Source organism: Thermobia domestica, chromosome 1, assembly GCF_964235325.1.
Source record: "Thermobia domestica chromosome 1, izTheDome1.hap1.1, whole genome shotgun sequence".
Lineage (NCBI taxonomy): Eukaryota > Metazoa > Arthropoda > Insecta > Zygentoma > Lepismatidae > Thermobia > Thermobia domestica.
In genome coordinates this window covers 203,972,627-203,991,481 of record NC_137454.1, presented here as the reverse complement: position 1 = coordinate 203,991,481, position 18,855 = coordinate 203,972,627, and the positions used below count along the sequence as shown (strand labels likewise).

The 18,855-nt window shown below is 34.3% G+C and overlaps 1 protein-coding gene across 1 annotated transcript; it reads right to left on the bottom strand.

Moving 5' to 3' along the window:
* Positions 1–15,416: 15,416 nt before the first annotated feature.
* LOC145693075 (guanine nucleotide-binding protein subunit gamma-1-like) lies at positions 15,417–18,855 on the bottom strand. The gene has a single exon (XM_081768760.1). It carries the CDS (start codon positions 18,556–18,558, stop codon positions 18,346–18,348), a length of 213 nt encoding a protein of 70 aa, XP_081624886.1. The 5' UTR covers positions 18,559–18,855; the 3' UTR covers positions 15,417–18,345.

Here is an 18,855-nt window from a genome sequence, read left to right as displayed (position 1 = left end):
ACTAATGCTCAAAAAATTCAGCCGAGATAAGTAAAATTTGGTGTACTACATCATTACAGGGAACTAAACTTGGATCTATTAATACGAACTCGCAGCTAAATAGAAATTTACTGTTCGAGAATATCAAAGTGAAACCGATAATAGTTTTTCGTTCGAGGTGTGGTGCCAAATAATTGTTTCTTCAGTTACACCGAACATATGGCAATCATAGTTTTAGAATATCGAATGGCTGCAAATACTGAGTGGTATAATACAATTTGTTTCCCAGAGGTCATCAATAAATTGCGAAAAATAAACCCAAATCGTCGCATCATTCTTCGGCATAAAACGCAAGTTCCCATTCAGCATACCGAACTGTTAAGAGTTTCTGTCCAGTAAAAATGTCGAATTAATGACACATATTCCATATCTCACCAAATTTAACATCTAATGACTTCTTTTCGTTTTCAAGATTTGTGTCGTCTGAAGCAGCTGTTGACGCATTCTGAACAACAGATTCTGAGGTACTTCCTTAAATTGCTGTGAAAAATAAACGAACAGGCTTAGAAAAACAATAAAAGATAATATACACATAGAAAGATCTATTCTTCCGAATTTTGTTAATAGCGAAAACTAGCTCCACTGTTCGCAGTAGTTTGCAGAAAGGTTTTCAGCAGTCTTCCTGTTTATTTTATTCCTTGTCAGTAGTAGAAGAAAATATGTAACGAAACGTTACATCGACACAAGCATCCGTATTCATTCATTAACCACCATTTGAAATCAGTTTCTCTTCTCAAACCATTACTGCAATATTATTCGAATTTTGTAGAATGTATAAAAGTAAACAACAAAGTATTTGAAAATAGAAATTGACGCATCTTAAATCGAATTATTAGAAAGATAAAAGAACACTTCCTTCGTTGATTGTATCTAACTTTTTCTGAACTGTTTCGAGCACTTACTCTGTGGTCTTCATCAGGTTAAGTCACTCATATATAACTGCTAAACAAGTTGCTAGTATGTATATTAAATATCAAAGTAGAGTTTCAGTCGAATTCTTGCTACTCGCAACTAGAAATCTTTCAGATGTTGCAAAACGAACTACATCACTGTTATTAAACCTTTACTGTATATAATAATTTATGGACTTCCAGAAGTAGTGTTTTAATTTTCAACTTTTTTTTTTTTTTTTTCCAGTCTCACCCCTAAAATAATTCCATATCAGAACCCATATTAGACTTTATCATGGTCTATTAAAAATTTAGTCAACTGAATAATATTAAATGGTGTCACAAGCAATCTAAAGTTTTGAATACTTTTACAGATATAATATATGTGACAAAGGCCTGCAATACGGAACGAATGAAGGGAGTGAGACTACATATTGGATAAGGGTACTGGAGATAGAATTGCATCTATTACTGTGTTGTACCATCATGGCGGACATCTTGAAGTCCGCTATCTTGGATTCAGGTCTAAGAGGAAGTGGCCGTCTGACGTATCATTTTGATGTAGCTATTCACCACAAACATACATCTGACGTTTTATCTAACAACTCTAATCACTTAATGATTAACACATTCAGAACATCTGTTCATTAACTTTCTTTTTTTTTTTTTATTGATTTGCACATCTGTTTATTAACTTCCTTTTTTTATTGATTTGCACATATTTTAGACAAATGATAAGCAAAAGATACAATGTTATAGACCTAGAACAAAACCACATGTACCTGTACTAAGGAATATCAATTATGACATACAATATGTGTTTTGTATTAAATCTTACTGAATCAAATAATCATATGAAGTGTAAATTACAGTGAAAATGGCAACTCAATGCAGAATGCAAGCAAAATGAGAGTTACAGTAGAATTACAACTGTCCAATAGCATTTCTTACTTGATGATACGGTATATTTTTTGTGATAGTCGCTAATAACATGTAACAAAAACTGTTTCTGATGTTCATTCTTTATTAAAATGTATTTATGTCATTGCATTCTTGAATTAATCTGATTCCTTGTTCAGTATCATCATTTGTTACAGACATTCTGATAATAATTTCTGTATTCCCACTCATCAAGGTATGTCTGCAAGAAGCCAGTGGGAACAAAATATTGAGAAAAAGTGCAATGTTTGTAGTGTTACAAATTGACTTATGTTCCTAACGTCCATTAATCTAACGGTGTCTTTTTAACAGTCTTTTGGTTCTACATATGATCATGTCGCTTTAATAATTTTAAGTTTTACATCTTTCGAAACCCGCTGATCAAAAACAAAGCAGGAGAAAGATAGCAAAGATGTTCACAAAACTTCCTAAGTGCACTAATTGAAATACCAGAATTTGAATGTTCAGCTGACTTGCATTAGAAGCTCTAATCCAGGTTCTCATGTAAACATTGACAATAAAAATGCATATCTCTAAAAATCCTTTTCTTCCGTAGTTTGAAGATGACACTTATTTCTATACATAAGTATCTTCGTAGTCGTTTCTATCATGTGTTGTTAAGAAATTTATGCACAACTCTACGGTCTGATGAAGGATATAATGAACAACAGATCTTACATAAATATTTTCATACCAGCTTCAAATTTTCCAATATCAACTTCAGACCACGTTTCTTGAAACTTTTGAAGATCAAAACGCCTGGATCTGTTTAACATGAAATACACTCCGCACATTTCTACAATATGACACCGCCAAGGAAGATAAAATAAATCACGCTCCATCAGTTTTTCGAACAAAACACAAACTCTTACTGCCTGCATTGGAGGTAGTAGTATCATATCACAGCACAAATCCTGTACTTTTATATGTTCAAGTCAGCCTAGATCAGAGTAGTAAATACAGCTTCGACTTGCTGCTTTCCAATTCCAACTTCAAATTTTTGTTTTCCAAGTAAATGGGTCTCTCCTTAAAATGCATGAATAAACAAATAAACAAATAAAAATAAAAACTATTACTTTTTTCTTTCTTCTTTTTATGATCTGTTAACTCTTGAAGCAGGTTTATATCCCATGCAGTTCCAGGAATTCCATTACCAGTAAAGATAATTTTTCTTGAATTCATTTTGTTCTTTTTTTCATTTTTTCCCGCTGTAGGGAATTTCTGTTCACTATCAAACTTTTCACATAATATCATAAGGCTCCAGCTGTGGTGGCAACAATTAAGTATAGAACACTTCTAAAACTAACTTTGCTTCTCTCTAATACAGAGAGTAATTTAACTTTGGAGTTTAAAAAAATAGAACCATTTTTCTTGTTTCATGGTGTCGACAACATTCTTTGACCTGCAAGTGATCCCGCCTCCTCCAATGAATATATAGTTTCTTTCTTATATTACTATTGTGAGCGCAACGATTCATGAAGCCTGGGTTCTACACCATAGAACTACTTTCCCTTACGTGTGATGCAACGGAAGAATTCGGGACGATCCATGGAGTAGCTTTCCGAATGTGTACTTGACAAAAAATGGAACAGCAGAAATGCACGAACAACGTTGCCAAACTTAAAAGACATTGCAAATGAGATAAAAAACAGCACTTAAAGAACTACAACACGAACACGAACAATTATTAGAATTAAATGGTAACAATAATAATAGCAAAAATATAAAATAACGGTCACAACAAAAAAACTTAGCGGCAATCCGATAACACTGTACCTTACGAGATGTTCTCCGTATAAGCGCAACAAACGACACTGGCGAAATTTCATGGGCTCGGGTTGACCGGGACAAACCCTCGCGTTCTATTGGATGATGAAATTGGCAAATCTAGGTCAAGCTTCACGAGTTCTCGCGATCACTATAGTTGTGATTAATTCCAGCAGTCCAGTTTTACCTGGGAAAATAGTGACAAAAATGTGTTAAACGAGATTGGACCATGGACTTATTATTAACCCCTTAAAATCTGTTGCCCGTAAAGGGATATAGAATCTGCAGCATTACATTTCAGGATTCAAAAGTAATAACTATTAAATGATTAATCGTAAGTTAAAAATAATTATGATATACATTGTGTGGTGAAAAACTACCGGAAAGTGATATATTCAAATTCAAATGCCTTCATTAAAGCGGGCGAGATTTAGCTAAAGGCTATTCTAACATCTATCATTTGTTATCAAAGGGATAAAAATTAAAACGAAAGAGTATTATAATTTTTTTAAAAAGAATAAATTCGACGTAATGATAAGATTAAATAATCACATTAAAAGTAAAGAAGTAATAAAAAAGTACATAAGTAAATACAAGTTCCTAAAAATTAATTAAAATAACTTAGATCTATGAAAGATTTCAGGTAACTGAAATACGAAATTCATTACATAGTAAGATTAAAAAAAAAAAAAAAAAAAAAAAAAACTGTGTAGTGCCACATGAAATTGTACATATCATGAGTGGTAGAGGATAATGGCTGGTCATTGAACAAGTAAACCTTGTAAGTGCTTTTAAAGGCGATTGCTAGTCTTTGTTTTAGGCAATGCATTTCATGTCCTTGGCCCTGACACAGAGAAATGTCCCTTTACTTGTTTTAGTCTGTCTTCGTATGTCGAATTTTTTACTGTTTCTAGTCATATAAGAATGAATATCTGACTGACGTGTGCAAGCATTGGTAAGATTTCATTTTCAAGATTTTATTAATAGAACAGTAATAATGCAGGTACCTTCGCTTTGACACTGTCCGATTATTGGTGTTCAGCTTGGATAAAATGTGTTCGTTTCTTATTAGATACAGCAAACCGAATACACGAGTTATGATCTTTTATATATCTACGAATATAAGATTTGCCAAAAGTGGTTGTCCAGTAGTCAAACAAAAGTGGAATAAGTATATTCGTTACTCACAGTTTTACACAAGAGGCTAAGTAACTTTCACTTTGTAAAGACGGTGTAACAGTTAACTGCTTTATTACACTGATAAGAAATATGGTTATTCCAATTCAGTTTCTCATCTAATAGCAATCCCAAAGTTTTACATTTGGTACACTGATTTTGTTCAATTGTTGTAGAGTTCGTAAGACTTCGTATATGAACATTTGAGAGGGTTAATGGCATCGTTATCATTACACTACTGAGATACAGATACTAGCTCCTTTTAGAAGCTCAACAACTTGTGTAATATGTGGCGATAAAGTAATAAACAACTGTGTGTCTTGCGTAACAATGGGCAAAGGAGTACTTAATAGCAGTTATGAGGTCAGCAGTATAAGGTAAAATAACAATGGACCTAAAATAGATCCCTGAGGAATTCCCTTGTCAACACTAAGGGGCTCAGATATTGAACACTGCGATGTTCTTAGATACACCTGACGCTGTCTATACGATAAGTAAGATTAGAACCACTCAATAATAGTATCAGATAGGTTATAGTATGAGTTAAGCGACAAATAGTTATGATTTACAACACCAAAAGCCTTAGTTTGGTCTAACAAGACCAAAGTTGTCACTTGTGAGCTATCAAAAGCATATTTTAACGAAAGCTTCAACCATTGCACTAATAGTACCATGATGTAGACAAAACCCAGACTGAACAGGAATTATTAACATCTTCCCGCAACTACTGAAAACACTACTTTTTCCGAGACTTTTAACATTACTCATAAAGTATTTATTGGACGACGATCATTTGCAGATTTTACTTGAGACTTCTTAGGCAGTGGTAATACTTTTAACGTTTTCCAAGCACTGGGAAAGCAGCACTTTAGTAAGGAAAAATTTACAAAATGAGTTGAGAGATGTAATAAAAATGTCAGTGCTAACTTGAGCATTTTTGCAGTTATTTCACTAAAAGCGGCCGTATTTAGGCTATGCTGTATAGTGCTTTCTTTACGTTTGCTTCACACACTGGAGGTAACTAGAAAGGTTCATTTGCATTTAGATGTTTTTCAGATGTAAATTGACTAGCTTGGTGGTAAACTTCTTTTTCTTTTTTAATTTGTTGAAAGTAATTCTCGAGACATTGATAGAATTATTATTTATACAATTTGGGACATTCAATTCATTATGAAGTATTAGGGATGATTTTCTGTTAATAAGGCCAAGCTCCCGTACTAATTTTCACAGTTTCCTTGACTTGTAGTTTTTAGCACGATGATATATAGACAAATTATTGTTGTTGTGAAGTTTCAAAACCTTATCAACAACGGGTACGTTTACGTTCCCTGTGTGTTCGATCACGTGTTTTTATTAGTAACTTCGTATTGCTTGAAATAAAAAAAGATACTTTAGATACTGTAATCCTAACCTTCGTAGTAGAGGCATAAATATCAAATATAGTTGTTAGTGAGTTATTAATGAAAGAAACTTTTGTTATCTATCGTTTCAGACGATTCGGTCTCTTCTCAATTAAGGAATTTGGTATAGCGATAAAAGAGGTCTTCATTGAATGAACTGTAGTTGCGTTAAATAATGATTTCGGGTGGAGTAAGGGGGAGGGGAGCATTGGCATTAGAAGTACGATATACGTGACATTATAGTCAGAAGTTTCAATGAGATCACTGTCAGTAATCATGAGATCCAATTATGATTTGCCTAACTCACACGAACCCTTCCTATTAAAAGTTTTGGAACTGGATCCAATATGACATTATACTGTATGAGCTCCCCCGTGGCTATGCAGATAGCGTACGTGTCTTTGGCGCGGGATATCTGGGTTCAATTCCAGGAGGAAGTGCACGTGGTTCGGATCCCACTTAAGCTGTAGGTCCACGTCTCATATAGACTTGTTGCTGAATGGACGCTAAACTCGAATCCATTCCATTCCATTACCCTATCCAAAATATGTCTCATTATCTCCAGCGGTTCCCAATTTGCAAAAGTATATTACAGATCTTTACCTCATATCTATATATATAAAAGAGAACGTACAATTTTTTGTCCGCTCATCACGCTAATACGGCTGAACCAATTTCTTTCATTTTTGGGGGGTTATTAGGATTTGGACCCTAGATGGTTTTTATCATATCACTTTAATTTTTAATTACCAGTGTCTTGAGATAATTGACCATTCAGGTGTCCATAACGTACAAATCCTTTGTTATTAGTTCATCATAGGTAAAAATAAACGTATTTATATGCAACCCGCATGACCGTGTCACTCGGCGGGTTAACATAAATGACAGGCGATATACAGCGGAAAATAGCTTGAATCTTCTGTTTAAAATTTTTTAATTGATTTGCTTATTTTTACAGACACTTTTACAATATGCCAGCACCGGGATGACCGCAGCGAAGCGGGGCGGGTTAACATAAATGACAGGCGATATAATGTTAAGATTTACTGCAATCTTCTATGGTTTTTATCATATCACTTGAAAGCGAAAAAGTAAAAATTATCTAAGTAACAAAGTTTATTGCGTTCCGGGGTGACCGCAGCGAAGCGGGGTGAACGCTGCTAGTTGTATACTGAAAGTGTATTCAAGACTTAAGTTGCTTGCGACACCATTGAATATTATTCAATTGAGCTGATTTTCCTTATAGGTTACTTCGGTCTATGGAACAATTTTAAAGGGTGACACAAACAACTTGGAAGTCGAATAAATACATATACATAAATCAATACGGAATTTGATTTGCTATCAGGTCATGAAGACGGAATCATTTTATAAACACGTTTTGCACTTTTGGTGCAAAGGTTCTAAAACTGAAGTAAGATCTCTTGATAAAATGACTGTTTATGCAGAAAAGATAGTTTATGGCGATTTCTTATGAAAGAACTGAAGAGTTAACAATTCTGTATTTACTAGCAATGTGAGAGACCTGTAAATACTACTACTGTAATGGTCTCTATCAGGTGCTGTTTCTTTTATTGATGTAAACTTACACAAAACTTCTGTGCAAGAACTAAATTATAATTATTGAAGTATGTAATCATAACAATATACTAAACCTCACATTCCTTTGACATTTAACGTTAACATGTATATGGCCTCTGGACAACTATGAACATTCTTATCTCATGAAATTTATACGAATATTTTCACTAATTTGCTGACCACATACAAGATGTTAACGTTAAATGTAAAAGAATTTAAGTTTTAGTATATTGTTATGGTTACATACTTAAATAATTCAATTCTTGCAAAGAAGTTTAAAATGTGTAAGTTACATCAAAGAAGAAGCAGATCCTAACAAAGATTCTCAGTGTTATTGTTTACAGGTCTCTCACATTGTTAGTAAATACAGAATTATTAACTCCTCAGTTCTTTCATAAAGAAATCGCAGTAAGCAATATTTTCTACATAAAAAAAGGCCTCAATTAAATTTTGGTAACTTTGCTCCATGCAAAACATGTCTCATGTGAGTGGCTTAACCTGGTGAACAAGGAACAGAATAAGTAGTCGAAACAATTCAGAAAAACTCTTGCAGACGGGATCACTTCTCTCTCTTTAATGATTAGATTATTGTGTGTTCAATTTCCATTCACTTATCCTGATGAAAACAGGAGGATACTAACTCTTGACATACACGCAAGAATTGTCGGAAGTCAAACCTTCAAAACTAGTTCTTGATTTCACAACACACCATTTGAATGTTTGTAAGACATTACTCTACCTGGTATGCTGGTCTATGTATCAAAATAAATCACTCGATGTAACGATTGTATTGCACGCTTTACGAAGAAAGAAAGGAAGAAAAAACTTTGGCTTACATTGTTATTAGTTGTTCTCGGGATAACCAGATGAATGTTTTGAGAACTGTACACATTGTTTTCATAATCAGGGTACAATACCAGTTTACTTTACGTCTTATGACTATGCCCTCCCCGCTAATCTAATGACTAGCGCGTGTTCGGTCTCATGTTCGACTCACGGTGGAGAACCTTGAACTTTGAAGGCATTACGTTGGTTAGTATTCCACCTAAGTCCACATCTCATATAGCGTCGGTGTTGAAAACTCCATACTAATTAACAAGTTATGCCCTTTAGGCTAAAGACAACAGAAGATTAATCAAAGAATTAGTGGAATGGGAATGTATAAAAAAACGGGAGAGCCCTGAGAAAACCGACGGACATGTTGTCCACCGCGTACTTGTATGGCCTAAGATCGCATGAGGGTGGGCGCTATACCAATGAACCACCATGTATCCTCTCAACCCCGAGCACTGAAAGTACACTACAAATATTTAACCTACCCTCATATTAGCCTATACATAGCTTCGGTGTTGAAAACTCGGAACTCCAACCAATGGCAATAATTATGCCCTTTAGTCTAAATAAGACTCCTAGAAAGTGATACGTACATAATGATACAAATTTATTGTTGAATTACGTAAAACTAAAATCATTATTTATTTACATTTATGTACGGATGCAAACTTAGTTTAACTGAACCGCAGACGGGACCACTTGTATAAAAAATCATTACGCAGCAATCAGAAATATGCCTCCGTTACTCGTCCAGTGAAAGATCAGCATCCAGGTAAACCAAAACACGTAGCTTGTGACTTAATCTTTTTCATTTTTTTAAAACTATTGGTTCCTTGATGCGTTACATCATACGACTCCTGTTATGTCAGTTAAAACTAATCCTGACAAAAGATAACGCTAGCAAACGCAATAAGCTCCTTCATCTAAATATATAATCATCTACTTTTGAAAATAGTTCCTCTATGCTGCATGCCCTGAAAAATCATATGTCAGAGTTGTTAATATATATCTAGCTAGATTTGGATCATACCTGAGATGAAAAATATATAAATGACTTGAAATACAGTTAATATGAAACATTGTATCATGCGAATATCCCCGGTACAATTTGCAGTTAGGTACAAGCAGCTCTCATGATTCATTCTTCTGCTTACATGTTACATCATTTCATCTATCATTTCCTAAACGGACTAAAAGTGAAAATCCGCAATTAATTTACCAGGAACATAAACTGTTTGCCCCTCTTTATCACTACTACCTCCCAAATTACCGTTATGATTGTTGACTCTGTACCTCTGAGTATTTATAATTTGTCAGCGAGAAAGGGGAGGGAACGTGTTCATTCCATTGTTTGCATTTAGCCTCGAAGTTAAATGAAAAAGTAAACATCAAGACAATCTGCAGGTTTTTTCCTTTGTTCAGTTTCTACGATTTCAAACCAGCTGTTTTTTTTTCAAAAAAACCAACTGGTTTAACCCCCCCCCCCCAAAAAAAAAAACGAAAAATGCTTTAAATCGTGTGAACTTAATGGTGACGTTTCCATATATCAAACTGTCCGCATTACGTTTATCTACTTTTTACCTTTTAATCAAGGGGTCCCGTGTTCAATTCTCGGTCGAACCACAACCCATCTTTCAAGTGTAAACCAAGTAGCGATTCGAGGTGTGCCTTTAAGCGAAAGTCTTCTCCGTGATAACCTTGGTATTTCATAAGGATGTTAAGCCTAAACATACGAAATGAAATCAAATTATTTATTTCTACTTGAATGAATGTCTATTGTTTTATAAAGAAGCCAAGCTTGCCTACGTAGCTTCCAACATCAACTTGGATTTGACTTTGTTTTAATTTTATTGAATGATATCTACATACCAAATTTGTAATTTAATACCTCAGCTTTAGCATAGTGATTATGATACGTTGACCTTAAAATTTTATATACAAATACACTTAAAGTAATAACAGGATGTTCCCAATGGCTAAGGCGGGAGTTTCCCGATTTATATATAATTGTATAATGCCTTTACTTGTGTAACTATTTATCTGTTTGTCCTTCTGAAATAACTCTTGACAATTATATTAACAACTATAAAGATCAGTACAACGTATTTTTATCAGGAGTTCTTCGTGAGTGAGTCGGCAATCGCATTTGTGACCAATTAGTCCCGGTTTCGTGTCGAAATGGACAATTTTTCTTGGATGAAACCGAGAAGCGGTTTGTATTCCGCTATAAGCTTATGTGACCCCTTCCAGCATAACCTTGTTGTTGCATAATAACACCAAGGCGAAACAAGCTAATTTCTGTCCATATCTAATATAAATACATAGAATAAATTATTTAAACCAAAAAAACCCTGTTTTTTTTGTTTTTTTCAATAAAAACCATGGTTTTTGCCAACCCTGATGGTAACTAATTACATTTATAGGTTAATTAATTTAATTGCAAAGGAAAATAAACCTGAATACAATAAATAAGCAGCGGAATAAATTGAAAACAAATTTGGACAAACAAAATACTACTATTTCCTTTTACTGGAGAAAGTAATGTAACCCCCTCCTATGTGCTGAAACTTCCGGTGCAGGAAATTTTGCAGCACAGAAATAACGGTAAACGAAATTTTGGTGAAACGGTATCTCCTTTTATTTTATTTTCACTATGGCTGAAAGTATCTGATATATATATATATATATATATATATATATATATATATATATATATATATATATATATATATATATATATATATATATATATATATATATATAATTTTGTTTTAGATAAACGTATGATGAGGTATTAAAATCTAGACTGACTAGTAGTAGGCCTAATTCAGTAGAAAATAGAGCTACTAATGCTATATATCAGTTGTCAGATATCAGAATAAAATAATAAGGATATTGCATGGTTTAATGTGTTAAATGCGTGCGGGCTTTCAGAAATTTGTAATAAATTGCTCCGGATACTTAAATCTGGGCTTTGTCTACTAGTAGGCCTAGTTCCTCAATAGAAAATAGGCTATATGACTAATGTCATATAGGAGTTATCAGAAATCAGAATAAACTATTAAGAATATTGCAGAGTTCAAGTCTTAAGGCTGTCGTCATACTTGCAGACCAATACTCATCAAAAGAAAAAAAGAAGCCTTGTGTTAGGAAATAAGAAAGATGTTTGTTTCAGTGTTGGTCTGCAAGCACGGCAGCAGCACTAAGAAGCAGGGCCAAAATGCATCTGAGTATGATGAATTAAAAAAAAAGCCACAAACCAGAATCTCCAATCCTGTTGGCAAGCAAATTCTAATATGTAAGTATTCATGTTTAATCATGTAATTATTTTAATGCAGTGATGAATTGTCCCGTCTATAGAAAAAATTTGGTTCCAAAATCTCCAGGGCCAATTAGGCCTACTGCCGCCTATGCTTAACACATTAAACTTGCAACATCCCTATTTTATTTTGATATTTGGTAACTGCTATACTACATTAATAGCTCTACTTTCTACTGAGTTATTAGGCCTATTTGTAATTGTAGTAAAAGGCTAGATTTTAATATCCAGGGCATCTTATTACAAGTTCCTGAAGGTCTGCCCACGTTTAATACAACACAACTCCGCAACGTCCTTATTATTTTTTTATACCTGATAAGTGATATAAGATAATAGCTCCATTTTCTGCTTAGGAAGTAGCCAAAGCCTAAATTTGAATATTCGGTGAATTTTATTACAAGTCCCTTAAGGGAACTTCTGTTTGCTATCAGTGAGCTTTTTGCCGGCGAGCTTATGTCCGACACCCGGTTTTAAAGCATGGACAAAGCGGGTTGTTCCTTATATGAGATTTCTTCAATCGTTTAGAAAATGGAATCAAGCTGTTACTTTCGCAGTGTTGTTATACTATTTGTATGACGCCGCCTTTAGCTGTCTAAAGGGATAAATATCTTAAATTCATGCAATTTGGACTTAACGCGTTTTTCCCTTGTACCCTTCAAATGTTACACAAATTTGTTAAACTCTTCCATAATCTAGATAAAACAGTGTACTTCTCTATATGGAAAACATAAGTACGGTAATAACATCGATAGAGGAAAACAGGGGAAAGAATATAGCAGGTTGCAAAATCATTACAGTCAAAGTGCGGGATGGGAAGAGACAGGAGTCTTTAATAAACAAACAGGTAGGACGTGCCACGACCGAAGGAACGAATCGTGTATCAAAGAATCGTAGATAATTCTCGTTATCATAATAATAATAATACAAACAATACTTTAAAGGGCGCAATAGCGGAAAGTGCAAGAAATTCATTGGTATAATAATGCACATAATAATAGAATAATTTGCATTCTCAAAGCTAATCTGCGGCGAACTCACATTTCAGCCAATCTGAATTTCGTATTAAGACATGAAAGATGATCACTAAGAGCTCATTATTGGAATTCACTCCTTAAAAAACCTTCGCACTGGAATGCTTCGACAGAGTTCACATATATGAATATCATAATGATTGAACTATGTCCAATTAAAGATAACGCTAACATGTTACAAAGTAATGGCTTCCAACCATGTTTGCATAGCACTCCCTTAGCAAACCCTGCATACTTTACGCCTAACTTCTTCCTGCTCATTGGTCATATGTATTCTTTGTCCGACCCCATCTGCAATTTCAGTTGCAGCATTCAATTTTCACATTTTTAATATCACTAGTTTATATATGTTAATTTTTAATTACGTAAAGTTCCTGAATATGAATAGGAAATAAAATGAACACACAGAGTCTGTGAAGTTGGATAAAGCTCAACTGTTCATAATAACAAGTAGTGCTTTACTTATAATTTCAGTTCTGTCAGTAACTTTTGCTTCCTTCGCTCACTTTTCACGCTCCCCAGGTTGGGAACCAGTTATACAGAGTGGCGCATAATATAGAAAAATGTTAAAAATGTATTTCATCAACACACATGAATTACTGCAATTAATTTGCAAATAGCTGACAACAGTGTCACTACGCACGCTCAGTAACTTATTAGTAGGCAAATTTTACTAAAAAACTTACGTGAAATGGGTTTCTTCACCTAAAATTCCGCATTCTGGAGTGTGTGGTGATTTAATTATTAGTTATATATATATATATATATATATATATATATATATATATATATATATATATATATATATATATAAAAGAAGTTCAAACTTCCAAATATGCGGAACTCCACGTTAAGTTTTGAAACCTTGATAGAGCATTCTATTCACGGCGTAGTCTCCACCATGTCTTGTTAAACCTAAGAGCCTTTAACAATCGGACAAAAAAGTCTACATTATCACAGAAGTATAGCTAACTGGTAATTGTTGATACTGTGAAATTTACATGTTAATAACCTAGATTTACTCTATGCAGTTATTTTTAATGCCTGTTTTGTACGTATTTGTAGTTTTTGCCTTCCGGCTGTTAAAGTTGTCTAGCTCCTGTCAGAATCTATGGATATTGTGTTCGATGAGCAAGTTTGTTTATATCAACCCTAAGTTTTCCTTGGAAACCGTGTAGGAACAATTATTAAGGGTGATAACAGTACAAACACACTGACTAATCAGAGTAAAGGATACTTACCTCATTATCTCCTGCAGGAATGAATGGCGATTACAATACATGCTCTATTTCATTTCTTCCCTAAACCTGTCTAAACGTACTTTTAGTTTCTCCTCCAAATTGGTAGTGACTTTGGTTCGTAACCTATAACTGTGATATAGTCATGAGTATAAAAATACTGTGTGGACGTATGGGATGAAAACTACAATGTATAAAATACGAACCAACTTGTGCTAGGAGGCCACTAAAAAAACACAAATGCTATCTAACCGAGTCAGGGCAGGGACATAATATGTGCGTCCGTAGGGAGCAGGCGCGTTAGCGACGGTAAGTATACGCATAAACGAGATAGTTTACAACGGCGCATTATAAGTCACAGAACCGGCTCCGGAGCCATCGGTGGATTTGGAGGAGATACTAAATGCCATCATTTACAGTACTATGTCTTATCATACTGCTTCTATTATAGCCCTATCACTTCAATGTATGCTTCTACCATCTTTATCCGGGCCGCAGTACCTTGAAGTTTCCAAGTTGCCTGATTTTTACATGTTTAATCTCCTAGCTCCTTCGACAAAACCAAGGAACTTAGGATCTTCACGGTACTGCAGACTGGATGAAGATGTCAGAAGATAGGCGGACATCGAAATCATAGTCCTATATATATATATATATATATATATATATATATATATATATATATATATAACAATACCATATGATGTAGTACGTAATTTTCTTATTGTGCTTAATTTTTTTTTTTATACCATTTCACAAAGCAAGCACAGCCGCATCTTTTGTTAAATTCTTATAAAACTCTTCTTAAATCTAAGACACTATGCACTTAAATATATGCCAATATACCTAAATAAAAAAAAAAAAAAAAATCTTCTCTGACGGCATGCCTTTTCCATATAATTACAATAAACCAAGGTAACCATTTAAATGAAATTTTTAAAACAAGCAGTATTTGTCTGCGCAAACACCTATGTCGATGACTGTGTTGGTAAACTGGAGATATATGTGACGGTTTCTGTCTTCCAGTGAAAAATTCCGGCGAGAAAAATTGAACAACCTCACTTCTCAAAACTGTAACGAATAGTCATATAAACTAAGACTGTTCATGTCAAACTAAGACTCAGTTATTCATTACGTATTCTATACCATCTATTAGCAATTATGGGTCCCAATTCAGGCGTATAGCAATAAAATAAAACTAATTGTGTGAAAGTTTCATGTAGGCCTTGTTTACTATTACCTTTCTTACATTCTTTAAAGACAAGACTTTGAAGCGAAACATGGGCATAATATAATACTCTTGACAATTCGAAGAAACAAAGAAACTACATGCTATACAATCAATGTTAAGACACAACTGCAAACAATTTCTGAAACTTATACAGAATTCTCATTTCGGATCACAATGGTACTTCGAAAGTGACACCTGAATAGGATACAATGCAAAAGCGGTATCTTCGCCTTTAAACACGAGGCCTCAATTCAAAAAGCAACTAACTTCTACTAGCACAGAAATCATATTTCTTTATACATAAAAAATTATGGTGGAAGGAAAAAGATACATATTTGTATAGAAGCTGTTAATTCATATGATACTTTACATACATATTTACGGTAAAAATCCTTAATCAATATTAATAATTAATACTTTCGTACCTTTCCAAACTCTGTGCAGACTGAAAATAGCTTAGCATACACATACATACAAGGACAGTTTATTTTATAAAATTCACTTCTCAATCCATAAAACTTCATATATTAAATTGAGACTTCGCACTTCATATAACACATGCGCGTATCTCCTATGACCTACCAAGGAATATTGAAGGCGACGCAAGGAGAGGTAGGCGTCTAACAGAGTTGAGGTGCCATACAGATTGGGCGCTAATTGCATCGTCACTTACAGCATATAGTTAATTTACAGTAGGTGTTGTATGCTCAGATTACAGATTTCTCCTTACATTACGACAATATTATGTTCATGCTTGCGTGTTTCAGCCAAATTGCAAGTAAAAACTGTCTTAAAATAATTTTAATGCTCACTCCTTTCATCTAAAGGAAACTAGGCCTATATCCCTGAATATTCAATAAGCTCCTCTTATTTTCTTTCGCTCGCTCAAAAGATATTAACTAATCAGTTTTATTTTGAACAGTACTAATTTGTTTCACTAGTAAATATTTACCATAAATTTTCAAGAAGCAGACGTGAGCTTTACAAACTTTTTTAGGAAGTCTTTCTCCTTTTATATCTATCGTCTGTGTGTGAATCTTGGCTATTCACAGTCGGCCCTACTCGTAAGCAGAAGTAAATCAATGATATGTTATCTTATCACACTCCTCAAAAATTTTTCAAGCGCGACCCAAACTGTTCCAGCACAGCTGTGAGATTAGAGGTAAAATTAAGTAAAGGTTCAGGTATTTCAGAAATTACACAATGTGCTTTACACGCAAAAGTAGTTCCATAAATTTACTACCGAACAGATTGAGAATACTCTAGAATATATATTATGGCTCCGTTTAAGCGAAATTTTGACCCCCCCCCCCCCAAAAAAAAAAAAAAACATTCAAGATTTCGAACTTACTAGGGGTTAAGTTTAGAGTTACCCCTCCGCTTTTTATAAAAATCAGGAAAATTTACAGGAGAAATGAGGTAAGAAATGATAATTTGAAGTTTTTATTTGATGTTTAGGAATTAAGTTCGGCATGAGAGTTATGTTTAATACGAGAAAAGATATGTGGAAGTTAGTACTATTTGCCGAATGCGGAAGCATTCACGGAAGGTTTCAGCAGCATGGTAGTTGTAAAATATGGCGAACAGGTGTAATGGATGCTAAAAAATAATGAAGAAAACCTTTTAAATTTTTGTAAAGCCAACGGAGTACTAAAGTTAAGTGAAATGTAATAATTTTTAATACTTTAAGCACTGTTTTTTGTATGTTGCAAAGTCCAAGGGCACCTAGAGACTGGAGGGGCAACTTTAAACTTAAGCCCTTACTAGATACGCTGATAAAAGAAGTGGTGTTAATTTTACAATGCCCGCTCAAGCTGGTATAGCTACTCACTCAGAAACGAGAAATTACACTCTATTAATTTCATGAAAATGGGACGTAACTTCTCTAACCTACAGCTAACCCGTTCCTACTTCTACCCTATTTATCCCTATCTTACTCTAAGTGGTCCTACTTATCGATGCGCAGCTGGAGCGTGTATTGTAAAGTTTACCCAAAAAGTGTAGAAATCTAAGCGAATGTATATAAGCGCAGGCAAATTAGTAACACAAAAGGATATGGTTCATGAAATATTTGAAGTTGCCCGGACTTTTAAAAGTTGGGAAAGCGCATCAATATTATCTTTCATATGGTGGCAGTTACCTTTATATTAATATTTCTACTTATCACTTAGTTAAAGTGTGACTGTTGTGTAAATAAGTAACTTTGTAATTCATACGCAATACCTTTCTCTTCCTATATTCTGGAATATTCTCAATCTGCATCTTTATCTTTCATACCTTGCGTTCCCTTAAATTACTACATTATAATTTCTGTACGCTATTCTCATACTGCACACAAAATTCTTGTAGAAACTTATTGTAGCAGCAGTTTCGTGTATCCTACAATTTCTTACTAATTAACAACGTCGTAATAGTTCAGAGATTTTTCTTGGTTCCCCATAGTTATGTTTTCAGTCTTGTTTCAATTGGTAATTTATCATGTAAACAGTATAAAAAATAACATTTATAATATTGTATTTTCCCAAAATATACTGCAAATTCTTTCAATGACGAAATTTTTACTTAAATTGACTATTGTACGCACCATTTTTTGTTGTGCTAATATTTAAGCTAGGCCTGCAGAAAGATGATTTAGAAAGAATATAGCAAACGGTCTGCATTATCAATTACTTCCGGTAGAACAATGATAACATCTCCAGAAACAATTGTTGCACAGTCAGCAAAACTATCACACTCAATAAAAGCCTCTTGTAATATATAAAACTAGCACTTCTTGATCTTGAACTAAGCTTCAAACATCAAGCAAATAACATGAAAGATACTTCCACACAAACACACATGTAGATGTCCTGGCACGCAGGTGTGTGAACACTTCACATACAAGCCATCAGAAACATTCGCTACAGCAATGTGCAGCTACTCTTTTCTCTAAACGGGTTGGCTTTTTGCGAGCTGAAGCCAACAAGTAAACAATCCTCCTGCTCATGCTCCGCAATAAACTTAGTAATGTCCGCTACTGCCTGGGACACAGTAATACGCTTTATTGCAGCCTCCCTTCTTAGCTGCTCTACTACTTGCCTTTGCTGTTGTAACGTGGAGATCATCATATCCATAACAGCTGTATCCGAGAGGCCTATTTTAATGGGTGTGGTTTTACAAGGATGTCGAAAAAGACCACCGTCTCCTCACTCAGCTCGCACTAACCGGATTATCTGAAGCGATACCAGCTCCAAATGCAGTGAATTTCTTAATCTGTTTTACTTATAGCGTACTCTAAATAAGGCTTATGAGGCTTACGATAACAAACTAGTACCAACTTGATAATTAACACAAATGTAGCAAATTAGCAACACAGCCTCACAGAAACGACGGTAACACTCTAGAAAATGACAGCCAATTACCCAATCAGC

Excerpts from the sequence above, each read along its gene's own strand:
- LOC145693075 (XM_081768760.1), bottom strand. The coding sequence starts at position 18,558 with ATGGATATGATGATCTCCACGTTACAACAGCAAAGGCAAGTAGTAGAG.